Source organism: Rhea americana, unplaced genomic scaffold (assembly GCF_003343005.1).
Source record: "Rhea americana isolate MKP2758 unplaced genomic scaffold, rheAme1 scaffold_47, whole genome shotgun sequence".
Classification (NCBI taxonomy): domain Eukaryota; kingdom Metazoa; phylum Chordata; class Aves; order Rheiformes; family Rheidae; genus Rhea; species Rhea americana.
In genome coordinates, this window is record NW_028186612.1 from 1,535,157 (window position 1) to 1,551,154 (window position 15,998).

At 36.4% G+C, this 15,998-nt stretch overlaps 1 protein-coding gene across 12 annotated transcripts in view; it reads left to right on the plus strand.

The window, feature by feature from the left end:
• Nucleotides 1–15,998, plus strand: part of KMT2C (lysine methyltransferase 2C) — a 202,542-nt gene that overhangs the window by 148,607 nt on the left and 37,937 nt on the right. For 9 of the 12 annotated variants that reach the window (XM_085316432.1, XM_085316438.1, XM_085316434.1 and 6 more), the window contains 11 exons: nucleotides 877–996; nucleotides 3,647–3,777; nucleotides 5,369–5,555; nucleotides 10,663–10,767; nucleotides 11,111–11,158; nucleotides 12,322–12,459; nucleotides 12,625–12,657; nucleotides 12,740–12,859; nucleotides 14,967–15,105; nucleotides 15,353–15,567; nucleotides 15,691–15,764. In XM_085316432.1, coding sequence (XP_085172558.1) covers nucleotides 877–996; nucleotides 3,647–3,777; nucleotides 5,369–5,555; nucleotides 10,663–10,767; nucleotides 11,111–11,158; nucleotides 12,322–12,459; nucleotides 12,625–12,657; nucleotides 12,740–12,859; nucleotides 14,967–15,105; nucleotides 15,353–15,567; nucleotides 15,691–15,764 — 1,310 coding nt within the window. The remainder of the gene's footprint in view (nucleotides 1–876; nucleotides 997–3,646; nucleotides 3,778–5,368; nucleotides 5,556–10,662; nucleotides 10,768–11,110; nucleotides 11,159–12,321; nucleotides 12,460–12,624; nucleotides 12,658–12,739; nucleotides 12,860–14,966; nucleotides 15,106–15,352; nucleotides 15,568–15,690; nucleotides 15,765–15,998) is intronic. The other 3 variants (XM_085316441.1, XM_085316439.1, XM_085316443.1) reach the window with 3 other exon arrangements.

Sequence of the window (15,998 nt, forward strand, 5' to 3'; positions counted from 1 at the left end):
TGTCAGCACCTGAAGAGATCTCTACCGCCTTTTCCCCAGCCTGTATTTTCCAGGACACTGAGGAAGGACCTTGTCTCAGCAGGTGATAGCCAYGTGTGTTTTGCCTTCCATGATGGGCAGATCATGTGGAAATGATGGTGCAAAGCCACATCAGCTAATAGAGATTTTCTGCTTCTCCACAAGTAATGTGTCCTTAGGCCATTTATTTCTGCTGACAGATCCTCAAGGGAAGAAGCTCAGGAGTAGTTTTGATTCGTGAGCTGAGCAGCCATCTGTTTTCTGCGGCGAACTATTTCCCTGAAAAAATAAATAAAACCAAGTCTGATATAAGTAATACATACACACCAGTTGTAAAGGGATTAGGAGCACTGCAGTCAGTCTGTAGTGGAGGATTCTGGAGTTGCAGGCAATGTAGTATGGGTTAATTATCTTTTTTTACTTTGWGATACTTCCTGCTCTGATGCCATCAATTGAAGTGTTGGGCTCACTACACCAATTTGTAGAGTTTCCATGATCCTTTAAGGTTCTTCAATAGGTTTCATTTAGTAGACTTCTAATATTAGCAGTTCATCAGTGTGCCATGGGAGGGAAAAACAGTCACCAAAAAGTTGCCAGGTTTGATGGTTTAAACTTACACTTGTGGATGTATTACAATCCTAAAATTCTGGTACTTTTGGATAATTACATCTACACCTACCAATGTACTAAATTATGAAATACTTYGTAAGCCTCTGAATGAAAACTGAAGCATCTCAAATTCATTCTTAGACCTCTGCAGATGCGGTTGTCCTCTTTGACCTCAGAATAATCTTGGCTCCCATTCTTACTATGAAGCATAGTCTTATTCAATATGCTTGATTTTTGCTTCCTTGTTAGGTATTGGTGGATTTATGGTACGTCAGAGAAGTCGTACAGGGCAGGGGAAAACTAAAAGATCTCTCTCCAGGAAAGATTCTTCTGGCTCTGTTTCTGAGCAGTTGCCTGGCAGAGATGAAGGTAAGTTCAGAAAGATATTTTTAAGTACTTGCTCATGCTTAATGCAGTAAGAATAATGGAAATGATAACTATATAATTCTGTCAGGAGATGTATTACAAAGGAAAAGGTTTATAGTGGTTGTCCTGATGACTTTATTAGTTCAACTGAAAACATTCATTCATATGCATGTATAATAGTAGCRGAGTCATGATTTATGATGAAATTGAAGCAGTACATTTAGGCTACTGTGGGAGAGAAATAGTGTAGATTATAAGGCCTGCTGTACTGTGTCAGAGCTCTGTTGAGCCTAGCTTTGACCAGTAGAAGACAGAAAAAAGTGTGAACTGGGTCAAGATTAAAGAACCCCTTTTCTAATATACCTTCCTCCTGATGCAGTCCTGATCCRGAGTTGTCTTCTGGACCATGTTCTGTGGGAGAACTTATAGACATATGTGTGTTCCACAAATGTGTCTGATCTTTTGTATATTTTTAGCCTCTGTGAATCCTCTATTATTGACTTTGATGTTACCTTTAATGTTGAGGGAAGAAATAATTCCTTTAGTTTGTTTCAAAGTTGACATCTGAGAGTTTCATAAGGCTCCCTCACGGTTTCTATTATGAAAGATTATGAAAAATCATTCAGTATTCGTCTGTAATACACAGAAATTTTCTGGGCTTGTGCCATATCTCCTTTCGGTCATCTTTTTTCCTAGGACTGAAGAGCACTACTCTGYTCTCTCTTTTTATAGAAAAACCATTTCATATTTCTGATACTGTAAATAATCAGTGGATTGGGCATTGAACAAGAAATTTGTTTCACCCAGCTGGGTTTATTTGCACTATTTAACGTAGACAACACTGAGACGTACCTAAAGTGAGATGCAGAATAAGTGCAGTGTAAAGTCTGTTTCCTGGGTAGTTAGTAGAAAGAGGCATCTGCTTCTAAAGGGTGGCTGAGAGCAATTCAGAAATCTCTGGCCTTTAATTTTTCCCATTATTCTCTCTTGTCTATATTGATTTTAACTTCTTTAGAGCCAGAACTGTCTCTTACTATTTATTTGTACAGGTGATAGACCTAATCTTTACATCTRCAGCATCCGGGCAATGTCAAAAACTGAGAGTTGGATTTTGCTCTTGTTGCACGCGTGAAACTGCTGTAGGAAGACAGCATATGTTTCTGATACCAGAGCAACCCAGTATTGTGGCTGAGTCCCCTATTCAGAAATAGTATTTGCTTTCTGCTTAATATTAGTGTTACAAATATATTTTTCTGCTTTGTAAATACTATTTTATGATATACTAAAYTATTTCAGCTAGCATAGAAAATGTTGCTGTTAAGCTTTTGATTTCATATAGAGGGATCTACTCCTTTAAGTTAAAAAAAATGTTAAAAAATATTAAAAAGATAATTCCTCATTGTGGGTGACAGTATAATGCTTATTGTTAAAAAGCAATATTCTTAAACAAGTATTTTTCAGTTAAACATTTTGAGCTCCTTCTTTACTCATGCAMAATTATTTATTAAGGAAAAAATAACTCAGAAAATCTGTGTGTGATCTAAATCAGCACAGCTTGCAGAGAGTCTGATTTGTAGCTGCCAGCGCTGGTCGGCTTGCAGAGCACTTTGTGGCTCTGTCCTCTTACATTCTCCTTCTCTGCCAAGGCAGGCACTCAAGCAGTGCAGAGGCCGCTGTGCTGGTGGTGAGCTTTGTTCTGGGTTAGGTTGAGCTCGGTTGGTTAGAGCGTAGTGCCGCTGATGCCAAGGTCGCGGGTTCAATCCCCATACGGGCTACACTGAGGGTTGGACTAGATGATCTCCAGAGGTCCCTCCCAACCTTACCATTCTATGATTCTAATTCAATGATTCTATGAACACATGACAAGAGATTAGTGTGGTGCAAAGCACACTACATCTCACTGCCTAATAGCAGAGTTTATAAAATAACTTCTCAAGGTCATTAATTAGCTTTGGCAAGACAATGGTGGAGTTTTTCAGAAGTTTTGCTTTTAACTGCAGTGTTTTCACTGGTCAGTTGAAATAAAATACTGAATGATTGATTAGCTTACTGTGATGTTTTTAGAAAGCCACTGTCCATCTTTGGAATATGATGGCTGAATAAATATTTAATTTTTCTTGAGAAGCTTCTTTTAGTTTCTAGATTCTTCTGGAATTCATGCAACAATCATTTCTCAGCTTAAAGAAATCTTTTTTATTTTTAATTTGAGAAAAATGATTTTATAAACTGAAAGCAGATGAGTATGTAACTCAACGATGTTGATTTTGGAGATACTAYTTCAGTAGAATTATCTTTTAAGTATCTGGCTGTATGGCACATATTGCTCTCAAATTAATACCAAATTCTTAGGTTGGGTTGGCGATATAAAAGCTAAAAGTCTGTCTACAGCCAATGAGATATCTGCAGCCAATAAAGTGCAACAAGATAGTGATGAGACTAGTATTACATATGGTATTTTTGACTTCCAAGCCCAGGTGATCAGGTGACAGTTCAAAGCTGAGTAGATAAAAGCAACCTGTATAGTATATCTAGAGTGTTGCTGAAACTCATGCACTACCGCAGGTAGGAAGCTGCCTTAGGCATGCTACCGCTGTACCTCTAGAGTAAGAGACAGAGTATTTTGTGTATTTATACCTGAATGTTACTTTTCTAGGTTGGACAGAACAGCTGCCAGACACTCCAGTTGAGGAGTCCGCCCCAGCTTCTGAAAGCACTGAGAAAATAAAAAAGCGTTACAGAAAAAAGAAAAATAAACTTGAGGAAACCTTTCCTGCCTACTTACAGGTAAAGCTACTGGTATACACTAGCTGCAAAAGCATACAAGAATTAATCTTTCTTTGTGTTAATTCATAGTACATTTAAACTGTAAATATTTTTTCCTGATTCCTAATTTATCGTAATAAGAAACTGTGTATTAGATGAAATCTCAAATCCTCTGATGTTATTTCTCAGTGTRTAGGCCTCTACTTGCTCTGAAAAAAAACGTGTTTTTTTTCTCTAAAAACAGACATATTACATTTTCACCTTGTCTACTTGTGCACTGCACTGAACTGTGCAAGAAGTCTTAGCCAGATCAGGTTATTTTCTCTAGAGATTGTAATTAAAAAAAGTACAGAGAGTTATTTGATGTGGGAAACAGTTTTCCTACAAATCTGTGTTCTTACACATCCTGCATCTCTGCTCTTCTGCCCTGTTAGATCTGTGATATCTCCAGCAAGTCAGGGGTAACACTTGTTGATGGGGATAATGACCAGTATATTAATGGGGATTCACCAGCTTACCTGCCTTCAACTGGATTATAAATCAACCAGTTTATATCTTTCTCACTGAGAACACTTTTTCTCGCTCTTCTCAGACATATTTTTTTTCCACAAAACTCTTACTACTTTGTATAAAATTTACCAAAGTTCCACAACATAGACTGTGCTGGGATCAAAAGTTAGCAAAGAATTGACAGATAAACAGAACAATCTCTGTCTAAAAATAACTTGTATTTGATAAATGTGGAAATAATCTAGAAAGGAAATACTCAAGGAAGACTTCATTTGTATAAGGAAGAATAAATATTTTTCCTTAAGGCACATTTCATTCACGTAAAACAKAAAATATTTATTTGATTCCTTCTTCATTAACATAGGAACAGCTGATAATAAAACGTATTTATAACTCCATTTTTAGCTATTGTATCCTAAACCAAGATTTTTAAAGACTACTTGGAAAAAATTGTATAATGAAAAGAATTGACTTGAAAATTTGCTAGGCCRTTACTTAGTACTCAGCTTTAGGTTAATGGTAGTTGTTATGCAGTATAATATTTAAATATGTAATTTAAAGGATGTTAATGCAAGTTAAGCAGCTTTTGGTGTTTTATTCTTCATTGGAATGATTTTCTGCTAACTGAACTGTAGCGTATGGTGGTTCCAGAACTCAGACTTCAGTGTACTTGCATGTTTTCCATGAACTTCTTATGTGGCCTTGATCGACTTGTTTAGTAGTATTCTCTTATTCAGCTTTCATCTTTGTATGAAGACAAATATTTTAAACTCTGGAAAAGTACTAGAGTATATATACATGTAATAGAGGTATGGCCTATAATACAGGCCTATGCTGTGTATATGTAAGATGATTGTCGTTTTCCCTGTATATTTTAATGTGGATTTAATAATATAATAGCATAACTATCTCAGGTAAATTGTATCCCCAATATTTACCACTTGTGCCCTGGAGAGAGAGTGCCATACTATGAATGTGGGACTGAGACTGTATTTTTATATTTTTAGTAACCATTAACTTTTTTTTCTTAACTTTGCCATTTACATAACATTTTCAATACTTGTTGTTTTCTGTACATTGAATCACGTGGTTTTTGTTACAGGAGGCTTTCTTCGGAAAAGATCTACTAGACACTAGTAGACAAAATAAGATGAGCCTAGATAATTTACCTGAAGAATCACTTCCACTTTCATGTAAAACAAATCTGACCACCAGTTTTCTGGATCCTTCCTCTGACCCCCTTCTTAGCTCAACCTCCACTCCAGCTCAATCGAAACTGGGCGCTCAAGGTATACAAAGCTAAAGTTAGTGATAATTTAATAGTTTGATTTTATTTTTTTTTAAGTGGAGCTTTTCCACTCTTTTCTCTCAGTATCTAATTCATACAGTTTCTAACATTCTGTATAATATTGCCTGTTCTTGTAAGATTAAATTACATTGATAATGAGTGATACCTGGCTTCAGGGTTTTAGCTGTTTCAGAAAGATTGGATGGCACAGCAGTTGGCACGCCATGCAAATCTGAAACTTCCTGATTGTAATTTCCACATCTACAGAATTCATGAAAATGGGTTAAAGGGTCAAACAGGTCTGAGAATAAGAACAATAAATCCATTATAATAGGAGACAGAAAGAAACTAATTAAAAAGGTGCTTTCAGTAGTCTGCTGAATATTAATTTATAAGAGGTTACCATTCAGCTTCTACGTTCTGTAAGGTTTTACATGTTTTTAGATTTCCAGGCTCCTCAAAATTTTTGGTTCACCATTTGCTTTCTGAACATGAGTGCCCTTTCAAGATACAGTTTGTAGCCCCCAGGCAATCTTGTGCTTCCACTTTCTATTGCAAGTCTGCTGGAGATACTGCTGAGAGACTTGCAAACAGCCAGAGGGTTGTAAAGTGCTGCTGAAAGGGCAGCTTCACACAAAGGCACAATTAAAAACAAAAGTCTGACTCTCTCTTCCAATTTTTTTTCCCTTCAGTGTCTTGCAGTATGGTTTATGTAGTTAGAGGTGTCTCAACCTTCTGTATTTTTAAAAAACTGTTATTATTTCTTGTGTATATACTTACTTTGTGAATCGCGTTTTGGCTGATCCTCACAACTTTTTCCGTCTAACAAACACATACTGGTACGGCTTTTCAATGTCCAGAGAGTCTTTTCAAGAGAGAAGCTCACTTATTTGTAATTGTTACTCAGTAAAAATCTGCTAAATGAAGAGCAAAAGGCTATATTATAATTAAACAAGGCTACGTTATAATTAAACATTGATTGTTATATGGGTGAAATTCTGAGTAATAGAGAATGCGAAGGTTAACATGCCCATAAGGGGAAAGCACTGCAAATGGATTGTTTCAAGGTCTGTACTTCATATGTTCCAACACTGCAAGAAGAGGCATTCATATGAATTTTTTCCTCTCCAGCACTCTTTGAAGTCAGAAAAGCACAGATTGAGAGGTCTTTGCTGGTATATGAACCTGCAATATTAGAGTCATTAATGTTCCTGTATTATGTCATTATAAGGAAGCTTTTAAAGATGTGCAATCTTGGTGTTAATTTAATGCTCTATTTGCCCAATATTTGAAATTAAACTTAATCTATATAAAAAAGCAWGCAATTACACGCTTTTTGCTGGTGGACATATTTGTTCTTACTATTAACATGACCTGTCTTCTCTTTCATTACTATGTTTGCATTTATAAAGCATCAGATACATAAACTTAGTATYTTCAAAATAGGAGCCAGAAAAACAGGTTTTGGCTGATTCTGATGTTATTGAACGCCTTATTATTATATTTTTAGGCATATGCTAATCAAGTGGATGGGTCTTGAGAAAACTATTCTTCCAGAGTGCTTTAGTCACATTGTTGAGATGGGGTTTTTTCTAATTTTTTTGAGCTTAGGGGTCCCTGATRTATAGAGCAGATAGCAAATTTTAAACCCAAAAGACCTGTTCTTTATGAATAAGCAAAGTTGTAAAACTTTATAATTTCCTCTCTTCATTCTGAAATAAAATAAAAAGAGATAGTAATTAGAAGAAAATTACTAGCAACTGGTTTAATGAATAACCTAGTGTCCTTCCCATTTTATGTGTCAGAGACTCAAATAACAGTGATTCCTGGCCACAGAGATATTCTCAATAAATATCTCCACAGCTCAGATTCAGGCCCAAACTGCAATCTGTCCAGCCAGAGCTGTTTGTTAGTGTTGAGGGTGCCGGCAGCTGAAATCATCTGCGGGTGTTCATCAGTTCCAGTGCAGATTTTTCTTAACTCTTTTACTGCGACTATGTGAAAGACAATAATTTCCCCAATAGCTGAGAGCGCAGATCCATTTTGAGTTATAGAAACGCTGCTAAATTCACTAATTCTTGTGCTAGTAGCAGTTGCACCTTCCCTTCTGGCTAATGTTGCAGAGAAGCTTGTGGTGAGAGCAGCATCTGAGAGCACCTGTGATATTTTTAGTTCTTGCCATTTTGATACGGGCCCAGCTTTGGAGCAGCAATGGTGCTAACTGCTTTGTTTGATGCACCAGGAGGTGAATCAAGACCGTATTGTGTTGCTAATTGTGTTATTTTCCTGCAGTGCTATTTGTTCCAAGAGTTGCTAACTCCTCTGAGAATCCATGCTTAAGTGGATAGGTCTTTTCCACAAGGAAGATACTCTTTCTCTTGGAAACAGCAGTTTACTACCTGGATTAAGGGTTAGGTATACTTACCCATCTTTGAAAGAGCTCTCGCGCATCTTAAGGGGAAGTTACTCTGTCTGCTTTGCTTTTCCAGATCTACGCAGAACCACTAGGGAGTGAAATAAATGGTAAATTCAGTCTTTGCTAGTGAACTGGCAATGCATTTCAGTGGCACGCTTGGTGCCGGTTGATTCTTAGAGCTTCGGGGTAGCTGAGGCTTCTGCCAGGCAAGATTGCAGTGGGGACARTGATGCACACAGCCAGCCAAAAGACAGTTTTTGGAGTCATTTGTTTACTGTTAATTACTAGTAACGGGGATTGAAGTGAGCTTTAAATTTCTAGTACTGATTTCTATTAGTTTTCAGTTACAGGACTCACCTTGTTTTTCCGTAATTTTATAACATTTGTGGCAGAATGTTGTGGTATATTCTACATAGGACCAAACCTTAAAATCATTTAAAAAATAAGGCCAGAGGAGAGTGCAGAGGTGTGCAGGTAATCCTTGGTAAGCGCTGGTAAAGCTGAAGGTGTTGATTGTGATGGGTCGTAAATGAAGTGATCTGAGGACTGGCTGTCTCTCTCCTTAGATTCTTGCCCTGGATGTCCCTCGTGAAAGAGAGGCCGGTTGGCAAGGCATGCTCTGWGAGAGCTCTGTAATGAATCCTTTCTTGTAGTGTAAAAGAGCTTAAATTCAGTATATTTTTTCCAGGGGAGCTAAAAAAGACATTTTAGTGAAGTCTCTGGAGAATGCTGAAGAAATTCTTCACAGACAAAAAGAGAGGAGCTGGCTGAGTCCCTGGGCAACTGGCTCAGGTGCTGCTGGGGATTTTTGTATCTGCAGTTTGTGTGATAAATCCCATTAGAGTAGCTGCAGCCTTCGGAGAGGTGTTTTTATTACGTTACACTTCCTTATTTTTATTTATAAAGTTGTATCAGAGGAACCAGGATCATGCAATAGCAATAGAAGTATAAAATCTATTAAAGATCGAGCAGTACAAAAAAGTTGTTTTCTTTTTGCTTTGTGTTAGCTTTTAGCTTCATGCTGAAAGAGTCAAGCGGTGCTGAGCTATTTGTTTAACACCAGATATCAAGCAACTATTGCTTGTGATCTGAAGCAGCAGACTCAAGTGATTTGGTTAATTCCAAGATAATATTTAGCACATATTGAATTAAAATTGGCAAAAGAAAAGAAGAAAGAAAAATGTAAAAATGTGCTTTAGAATAAATGTCTTACGTGAGACTTGCTGTCACTAGAACTCAGTCCTTTTATAGGCTTAACAAGCTCCATCTTAAAAGCCATTAGCTTTTTCCCAACCTACTAATCTCATCAGAAGGCCATTGCAGAATCTGATCGCTCTGATAGTTAGGAGCCTTTTAATTTGCAGCTTGAATTTGTTTGTGACCAGTTTATAACCATGGGTAGTAAATTGTTCAGTTGTATCTTTTCACCTATGCCCTTTCTAGCTACTTACTCAATATATTTACATTCAAATTAGAAGTTGAATTATTAGGGACAGTGCCAAGCACATTCCTGGAAGCTGTGGAGGAGAACTGTGACAAAGGAAGAAATTATAGAAGAATTAAAGGCTGCTAGTTCAGTCTTGATGTTTCCTTCATAAGTTTTCTTCCGACTGGCTCTTGATGCATCTTCAGGTTGGATTTCAGAGAAGCTAAAGAACAACTAAAGTCAATCCTTTGCTTGCCAGTCAGCTGAAGACGTGAACACTGCTTTGTGGGGCCTGAGGTTAGCTGCTGACAGGCAGAATGGTGGTGCCAGAGCCAAATGGCCAGAAGGAAAATACACATCTCAAAAATAGAGCTAAGCTTTGTTATGAGCCTGAGATTTCATAGTCCTTTTTCCCAGGTACACACATAAAATATCTATACCCACAAGTGGTGTGATCTTTATTTATTTATTTATTTATTTATTTGTTCGTTTGTTCATTTCTAACAACCCTACAGTTTCTCCCTGATGAACAGGATGTCAAGAAGATAGTCACATCCAAAATTTATTATTCAGTATTCAGCAATTTTTTACTAGGATCAGGTTAGTTTTTCCTAAATTACAGACACACATGACATTTCTACCTCTGGGTATTCTCATTTCTTCATGATTTTTTTCTGATCTTAAAAACAGCATCTCCAATTTGTTTACTTACTACTACTTCTTACTGTTTTATTTTACTTTTATATCAGGCTGTATTTCATTTAACTGATTGCTCCTTATGTTTAAGAAAGATGTTGCTAGTAAGAGAGGTAGTACTATGATGGCTTTCTTATTTTTAAATACACTTTGCTGATTTACTGTGAACAGTAAATCCTTCCTTTATGAAGTGTATTTCTTGACTTTTRTATTCATAGGCCTTTGTTTCTTAGAGCTTTTGAGTTCTCACTAGCTGTTGGAGTTTTTTCCTGAAATCATCCTTCCGTTTTTCCTTACAGCTGACTACGTCACACTTCTTCTGTACTTGAGCAATTCCCGAGCAAGTTAAGAATGTGCACATAGCTACAGTGGTGACTGGGGAGGGGGYGACCGTAGCGCAGCGCAGTCGCTCATCTAAGCGTGCCTTGCAGCATATGGCACTCTAGAAGAGCCTACAGCYTGGTAGATCTGTGTTTCAGTTTATAGCTCAAGCTGTAGTAGGTCTCCAGAGTGGTGCATTAACATATAAATGCCATGATTGGTTGATTTTATTTGTTGCATTTCAAACAGGTAGCACCGATGACCCCTTAGCTGATCTTTCAGAGGTCTTAAACACTGATGACGATATTCTTGGAATACTTTCTGATGATTTGGTAAAGTCTGGAGATCATTCGGGTATGTATGCTTATAAGATCTCTCTGATACTTGTTTTTTCTCTTTATTACAGAAGTAGACATTATATTAAACCTACAGGTTATGCTCTAGGTGATTTCAGATATAATTTTCGTATCTTAAGAATACCTTAGTTTGAGAGGGATTTTGTTGTCTTCTACAAAACAAGCCCAGCCTTTCCAACATTTTATTTTACTTAGCTCTTTGCTTTGCTGCTTAAAGAAGAATAAAAAATAGCTTCTGTTGTCTATCATACCTGCGTAGCTTTTTCAGCATGCAGCTTTTTCTTTACTTTTTTTTGTTTTCGTGTTATAATCATCCATTTTATCTGGTTTGGGTCCTGTAGGTCTTGATTTATGCACTTTCCAGGTTGAGAACTCACCCTCCCCATTTGGTAAGAAACTAAACAATGGATGATCCATGGTTAGAAGTAGTCGTCTTTCCTAGTGGTCTTAGCTGAAAGAACTGCATGTGTAGAAACTAGTACTCTTCTACTGTGTCACTAATTCATACGCTCATTTCCCACTCTTTCTGTATTGTTCGAGTCTAACACAACTTAAATCTTTCGCTCTGCACTTTAAGAAGAATAAAGTTTTTATTACGATTTTTAAAAGCATTCCTGAGTTTTTGTGTTTCATGATACAAAACCATGCACTTTCTTGCTGTCACTATTATTTTTAATATTACTTATAGTAGTAGTGTGTAGTGTTTATCGTAGTGGTATCTTATAAATTAAAAACATTTTAACAATGTGAATATATTAAAGCATGGATAAAGCAGTCAATATCAATCTATTTGTTACCACTGGATGATGATTCATCACTTTAAGTTAAGCACAGGCTGACAAATAGAATGGCATGTTTCATTATTTTAAAGTTGTTTTTATTTGGTATTTAGTATTGAAATATCTTTTAAATACTAAAGTCTTCAGGGCTTTTGCAAAGACATTTCACTTTTGAGAGGGGTATTGACTTGTAAAGGATGTTATAAAATGTATATAATGCTTCCTCAGTATCCACAAATAACTTTGTCTAATATAACCTAGAATATTCAGTAGTTGCTTTTGAGATGGAAACCACTATCACTGTTTGATATTGGATACATGTTAACAACACTTCAGTAGATATTTAATGTAATCRGCGTCTGAGTAAAACTGAGGTATACCAGAATGAAACTAGTTGACTACTGGTGTGATGGTCTTCGAAATGCGAAAAAGTGGTATAGTGGAACAGTATACTGAAAACTATATGCTTGAAAACATCTCGTACCTCAGTTCAGTAGTCTTACTTCAACAAATTTTTCCCCTACTTCCAGTTTTCATTAAATTAGCATTCATTAAACAGTACAGCAAACTGGGAGGTAAATTGAGGGGTGTGGAGGGGTCTGTTTACTTTTTCTAATGAATGTCTGTCTTTGCCTTACCTTTCAAATTTTATAATGTCTTGATTTAGTTGACACCTCAGCTCTAGAAAAAAATATGAAACAGTGTTATGCTCTTTATTCTGTGTCAGTAGGTTTTATTATTTATGTCTCACTAAATATTTTTTCCTCCTTCAGCTGGACTAGATATTGGTCCCATCTCTGATGATCCTTCTTCTCTGCCTCAGCCAAATATCAACCAGAGTTCACGTCCATTGAGTGAAGAACAGTTAGATGGAATCCTGAGCCCAGAACTAGACAAAATGGTCACAGATGGTAATTTGTTTGTACTTCATCTTGGTCTTCTAGAAAACTTAAGTAGATATCTCCTTCTCAGATTTTGCCTGTGCATTGTCAGATACCTATTTGCATTTAGTTACAGAATTAATTTTATTGCATTTTTGATAATTGTTCATTCTGTGTTATTTTTACTTTGCCCAGGTGCTATTCTTGGCAAATTGTACAAAATTCCAGGTATGTGTTCTGATATTTGTTGTCTTTTATAAAATGTGGTTTATGAACAAGGCCAGCCAACTCATGCATAGCGTTTTTGCAGAGCTAGGAGGAAAGGATGTTGAAGACTTGTTCACAGCTGTATTGAGTCCAGCAACCACACAGCCAGCTCCTTTGCCACAGCCTCCACCTCCACCTCARCTTATGTCCTTGCACACTCAGGGTATGTTTCTGTCTTAATTTAAGTAATGATAGCCTGGTAAAGGAAGTTGTGCATCTTCTAATACAGATACGAAAGTAGGATGAACCTTACTTCCCCCCTTTGCTAATTAGGCAATAGTATGGAATATGCGTGTAAATATTGCTAGTAGAAAAGGATAATTATTTTACGTTTTTATGACGTACTGGAGCTGTTATTTGGGCTGACACTTTCACATTCTGGAAATTTGTCTGTGAGAAAGTATGTGCTTTCTTTTGACATTACTCTTTAGTTACCTCTGAGTATCTCTTGCAGAGTAAGGAAAGATTCTGTATGACAGTGATTTGCTGAGTCTTAATTGCCTTAAGAGTTAAGTTTAACATGTTGATTAGTCCTATTCAAATAACAGAGAGGTGAGGCTAAATAATTTTGAAGTTTTTCTGGAAGATTGTCTTTTATTCTCTTTCTTACTACTAACATTTTCATTACCAATTCATCTCATGAGTTGATATATCACATTGTTGCCTTTATATTGGAAGCGAGAAGACTAAGTTTATTTGTTGTTACCGGTAGAATGTGTTTAGAAGTATAAGCATAATTAAATGCACACTTTCCTCACTAGGCATTACCTATGCTTAGTTTTGCCTGGGCTCGTGTAAAGAGCACCCATTCTGTTAAACTAGTAGAACAGAACCTAGTATGTAAATTGATTTCACCGTTTAAAAAAAAAAAAAAAAGAGAGAAAGACAAAGAGAGAGAGGTTGGTTTCCTAGTTGGATGTATTTCCATAATAATGAAAGACTTCAGAAGGCCCTAGATGTGAGAGAATTTAAAGCAAATAATAAGGTGATTTAAAACAAAAGATAATAGAAATATCGTTGGCTGTTTCCTGTTTATTTGGATACTTGCAGATATCTTCAGCATTTGAGCTCTGTAAGATTGTTTAAGTTTCTCTTTGTGGGAACTCTCACAATTACCAAGTTTTAGGTTTGTAATTTGGTTCAGTTATGGTGTAATGATCCACGTGTTTCTAGGAGATAAGCACTTCAGTAATGGGGAAGCTTGTACCAGGTTTCAGCAATTAAAATAAAACGAACACTCTCTGTTCTCATGAAGACATGCGATTCCAAAGCACAAATCAAGGGCCTAACTCTCCAGCCTGTTTCTTTGCCAGGCTTTCACAGTTACCATGTGCCATCTATTTACCAGTTATAATGAAGCATATTCTATTAAATTATAATTAAGTTATTTTCATGCAGACAGAACCTTCTACCTAGTGAATGTAACCTATAGGTTGGAAAACAGCATGAGAGAATACATGAGAAAATTATGTTTTCCTATAAATACATCAAATTCCCGACCTACTTATATGGTTTTAGGGAAGTACATGAGCAAAATTATAATCTTACTTAAGTGACAGAGATTCAAAGGTCAGTGTTAATTCTTTATAGGAACATCTGCAAAGACCATCTGCTGGAGTAGATCTGCCTGTGTCACATTTTCCTAATATTTTAATCAAATAAAATTTTCTGCCCTAATATTACTAGGCTGGACATTTAATTACACTGCTGATGCTCATTTGACTAGATTTATCTATTTCATTGGTTACGCATTATGGAGTTAGTAGATAATGACGCTTACTTTGGTGCATTGCTGTCTCAGAAGAGGAAGTTTTTAATTCAGGTGGTTAATGATAATTCTACAAGGACTGAAAGCAACCATCTCCATGCTTGTTGCTTGGCAGCATAGATTTTTCTTTTCTTTCTGTAGCACTGGATCTGGATATAATAAATATGACAGACCAATAGTCTTTAAAAATAAACCTCAATATAAAGTGTGGTACCATAGAATGGGCTAGTGGGAAATTTTTGAGAATCTATTTAAAAAGCAACTTATTTGCCAGACAAGGAAAAAATGTTTGCAGGGATGTGATGCAGTAGAAAAGAATCTCCTAAATCTGTAGGGAAGCAAAGTAAATCTTATCCAAAAATTTAAGGTTAGTATTATAAAATTTTAAAGCAGTTATTTTATCATTAGATGAGACATCTCTTCTTCACTGCCTTCACATTTCTATCTAAATCTCAAAAAGCACTCACCCTTTAAAACAATAATTTGAACTTCTTCTTTTTAGGAGAGAATGCATTTTCAAGAGTACCACTAATGAATGGTCTGATTGGTCCTAACCCCCATCTCCCTCACACAGCTTTGACTCCTGGAGGTGGACTAGGCACTTTCTCTCCCATAACACAGCAGCCATATACTGATACTAGGTAAGTCAAACCAAGGAATCAAAAATATATCTATTGTTTAGCATTTATCACTTGGGAGTGGTTGTTATTAATATTGTGGTATTGTTGATATTTTAAATATTTAGTTCTTGACAGCCAATACAAAAATTTCTGTGTTCTTACAGCCTGTTGACTACTGAAATAGCAAGCAAAATAATTACTTTGCTAATTCTTTTTCTTTATTGAGAGAAATCTATCTATAAAACAGTACTCTTCTCTGATTTGTCAGGGATAAGAATCCAGCATTCAGTCCAATGGTAAGTGATCCAAACAGTTCATGGGCACCATCAGCTCCGCCTTTGGAAGGTGAAGGTGATACAATGTCCAATGCTCAAAGAAGCACTCTTAAGTGGGAAAAAGAAGAAGCATTGGGTGAAACGGCAACTGTAGCGCCTGTTCTCTACACAAATATCAACTTCCCTAATCTAAAGGAAGAATTTCCAGGTGAGTGAGTGATTTACTGAATGGATTCAAATGTTCTGTATCAAGTTATACATCTTTGTTTGAAAGAATTCATATAAAATAGACTTATCGAAATCTTGTATATTAACACTTTTTTGGTTGCAGACTGGGCTACAAGAGTGAAGCAGATTGCTAAACTGTGGAGAAAAGCAAGCTCACAGGAAAGGGCTCCATATGTGGTAAGAACCACTACCACTTGCATTTGCATGCCTTCAGACAAAATACATTTCATCTGTAGGATTTTTGTTGGATTTTTAGGATAGATTAGGTTCTAGAGTTACTGAAAGTTCACTATAAGAATGCCTTTGTAATTTAACTTCAAATACTTTTACCTATTTTCTCTGCTTTTCAGCCCTGAAATAGACTATAGTAATGTTGTTAGGCAATCTAAAGACCTCAGCTCAGATGAGAAT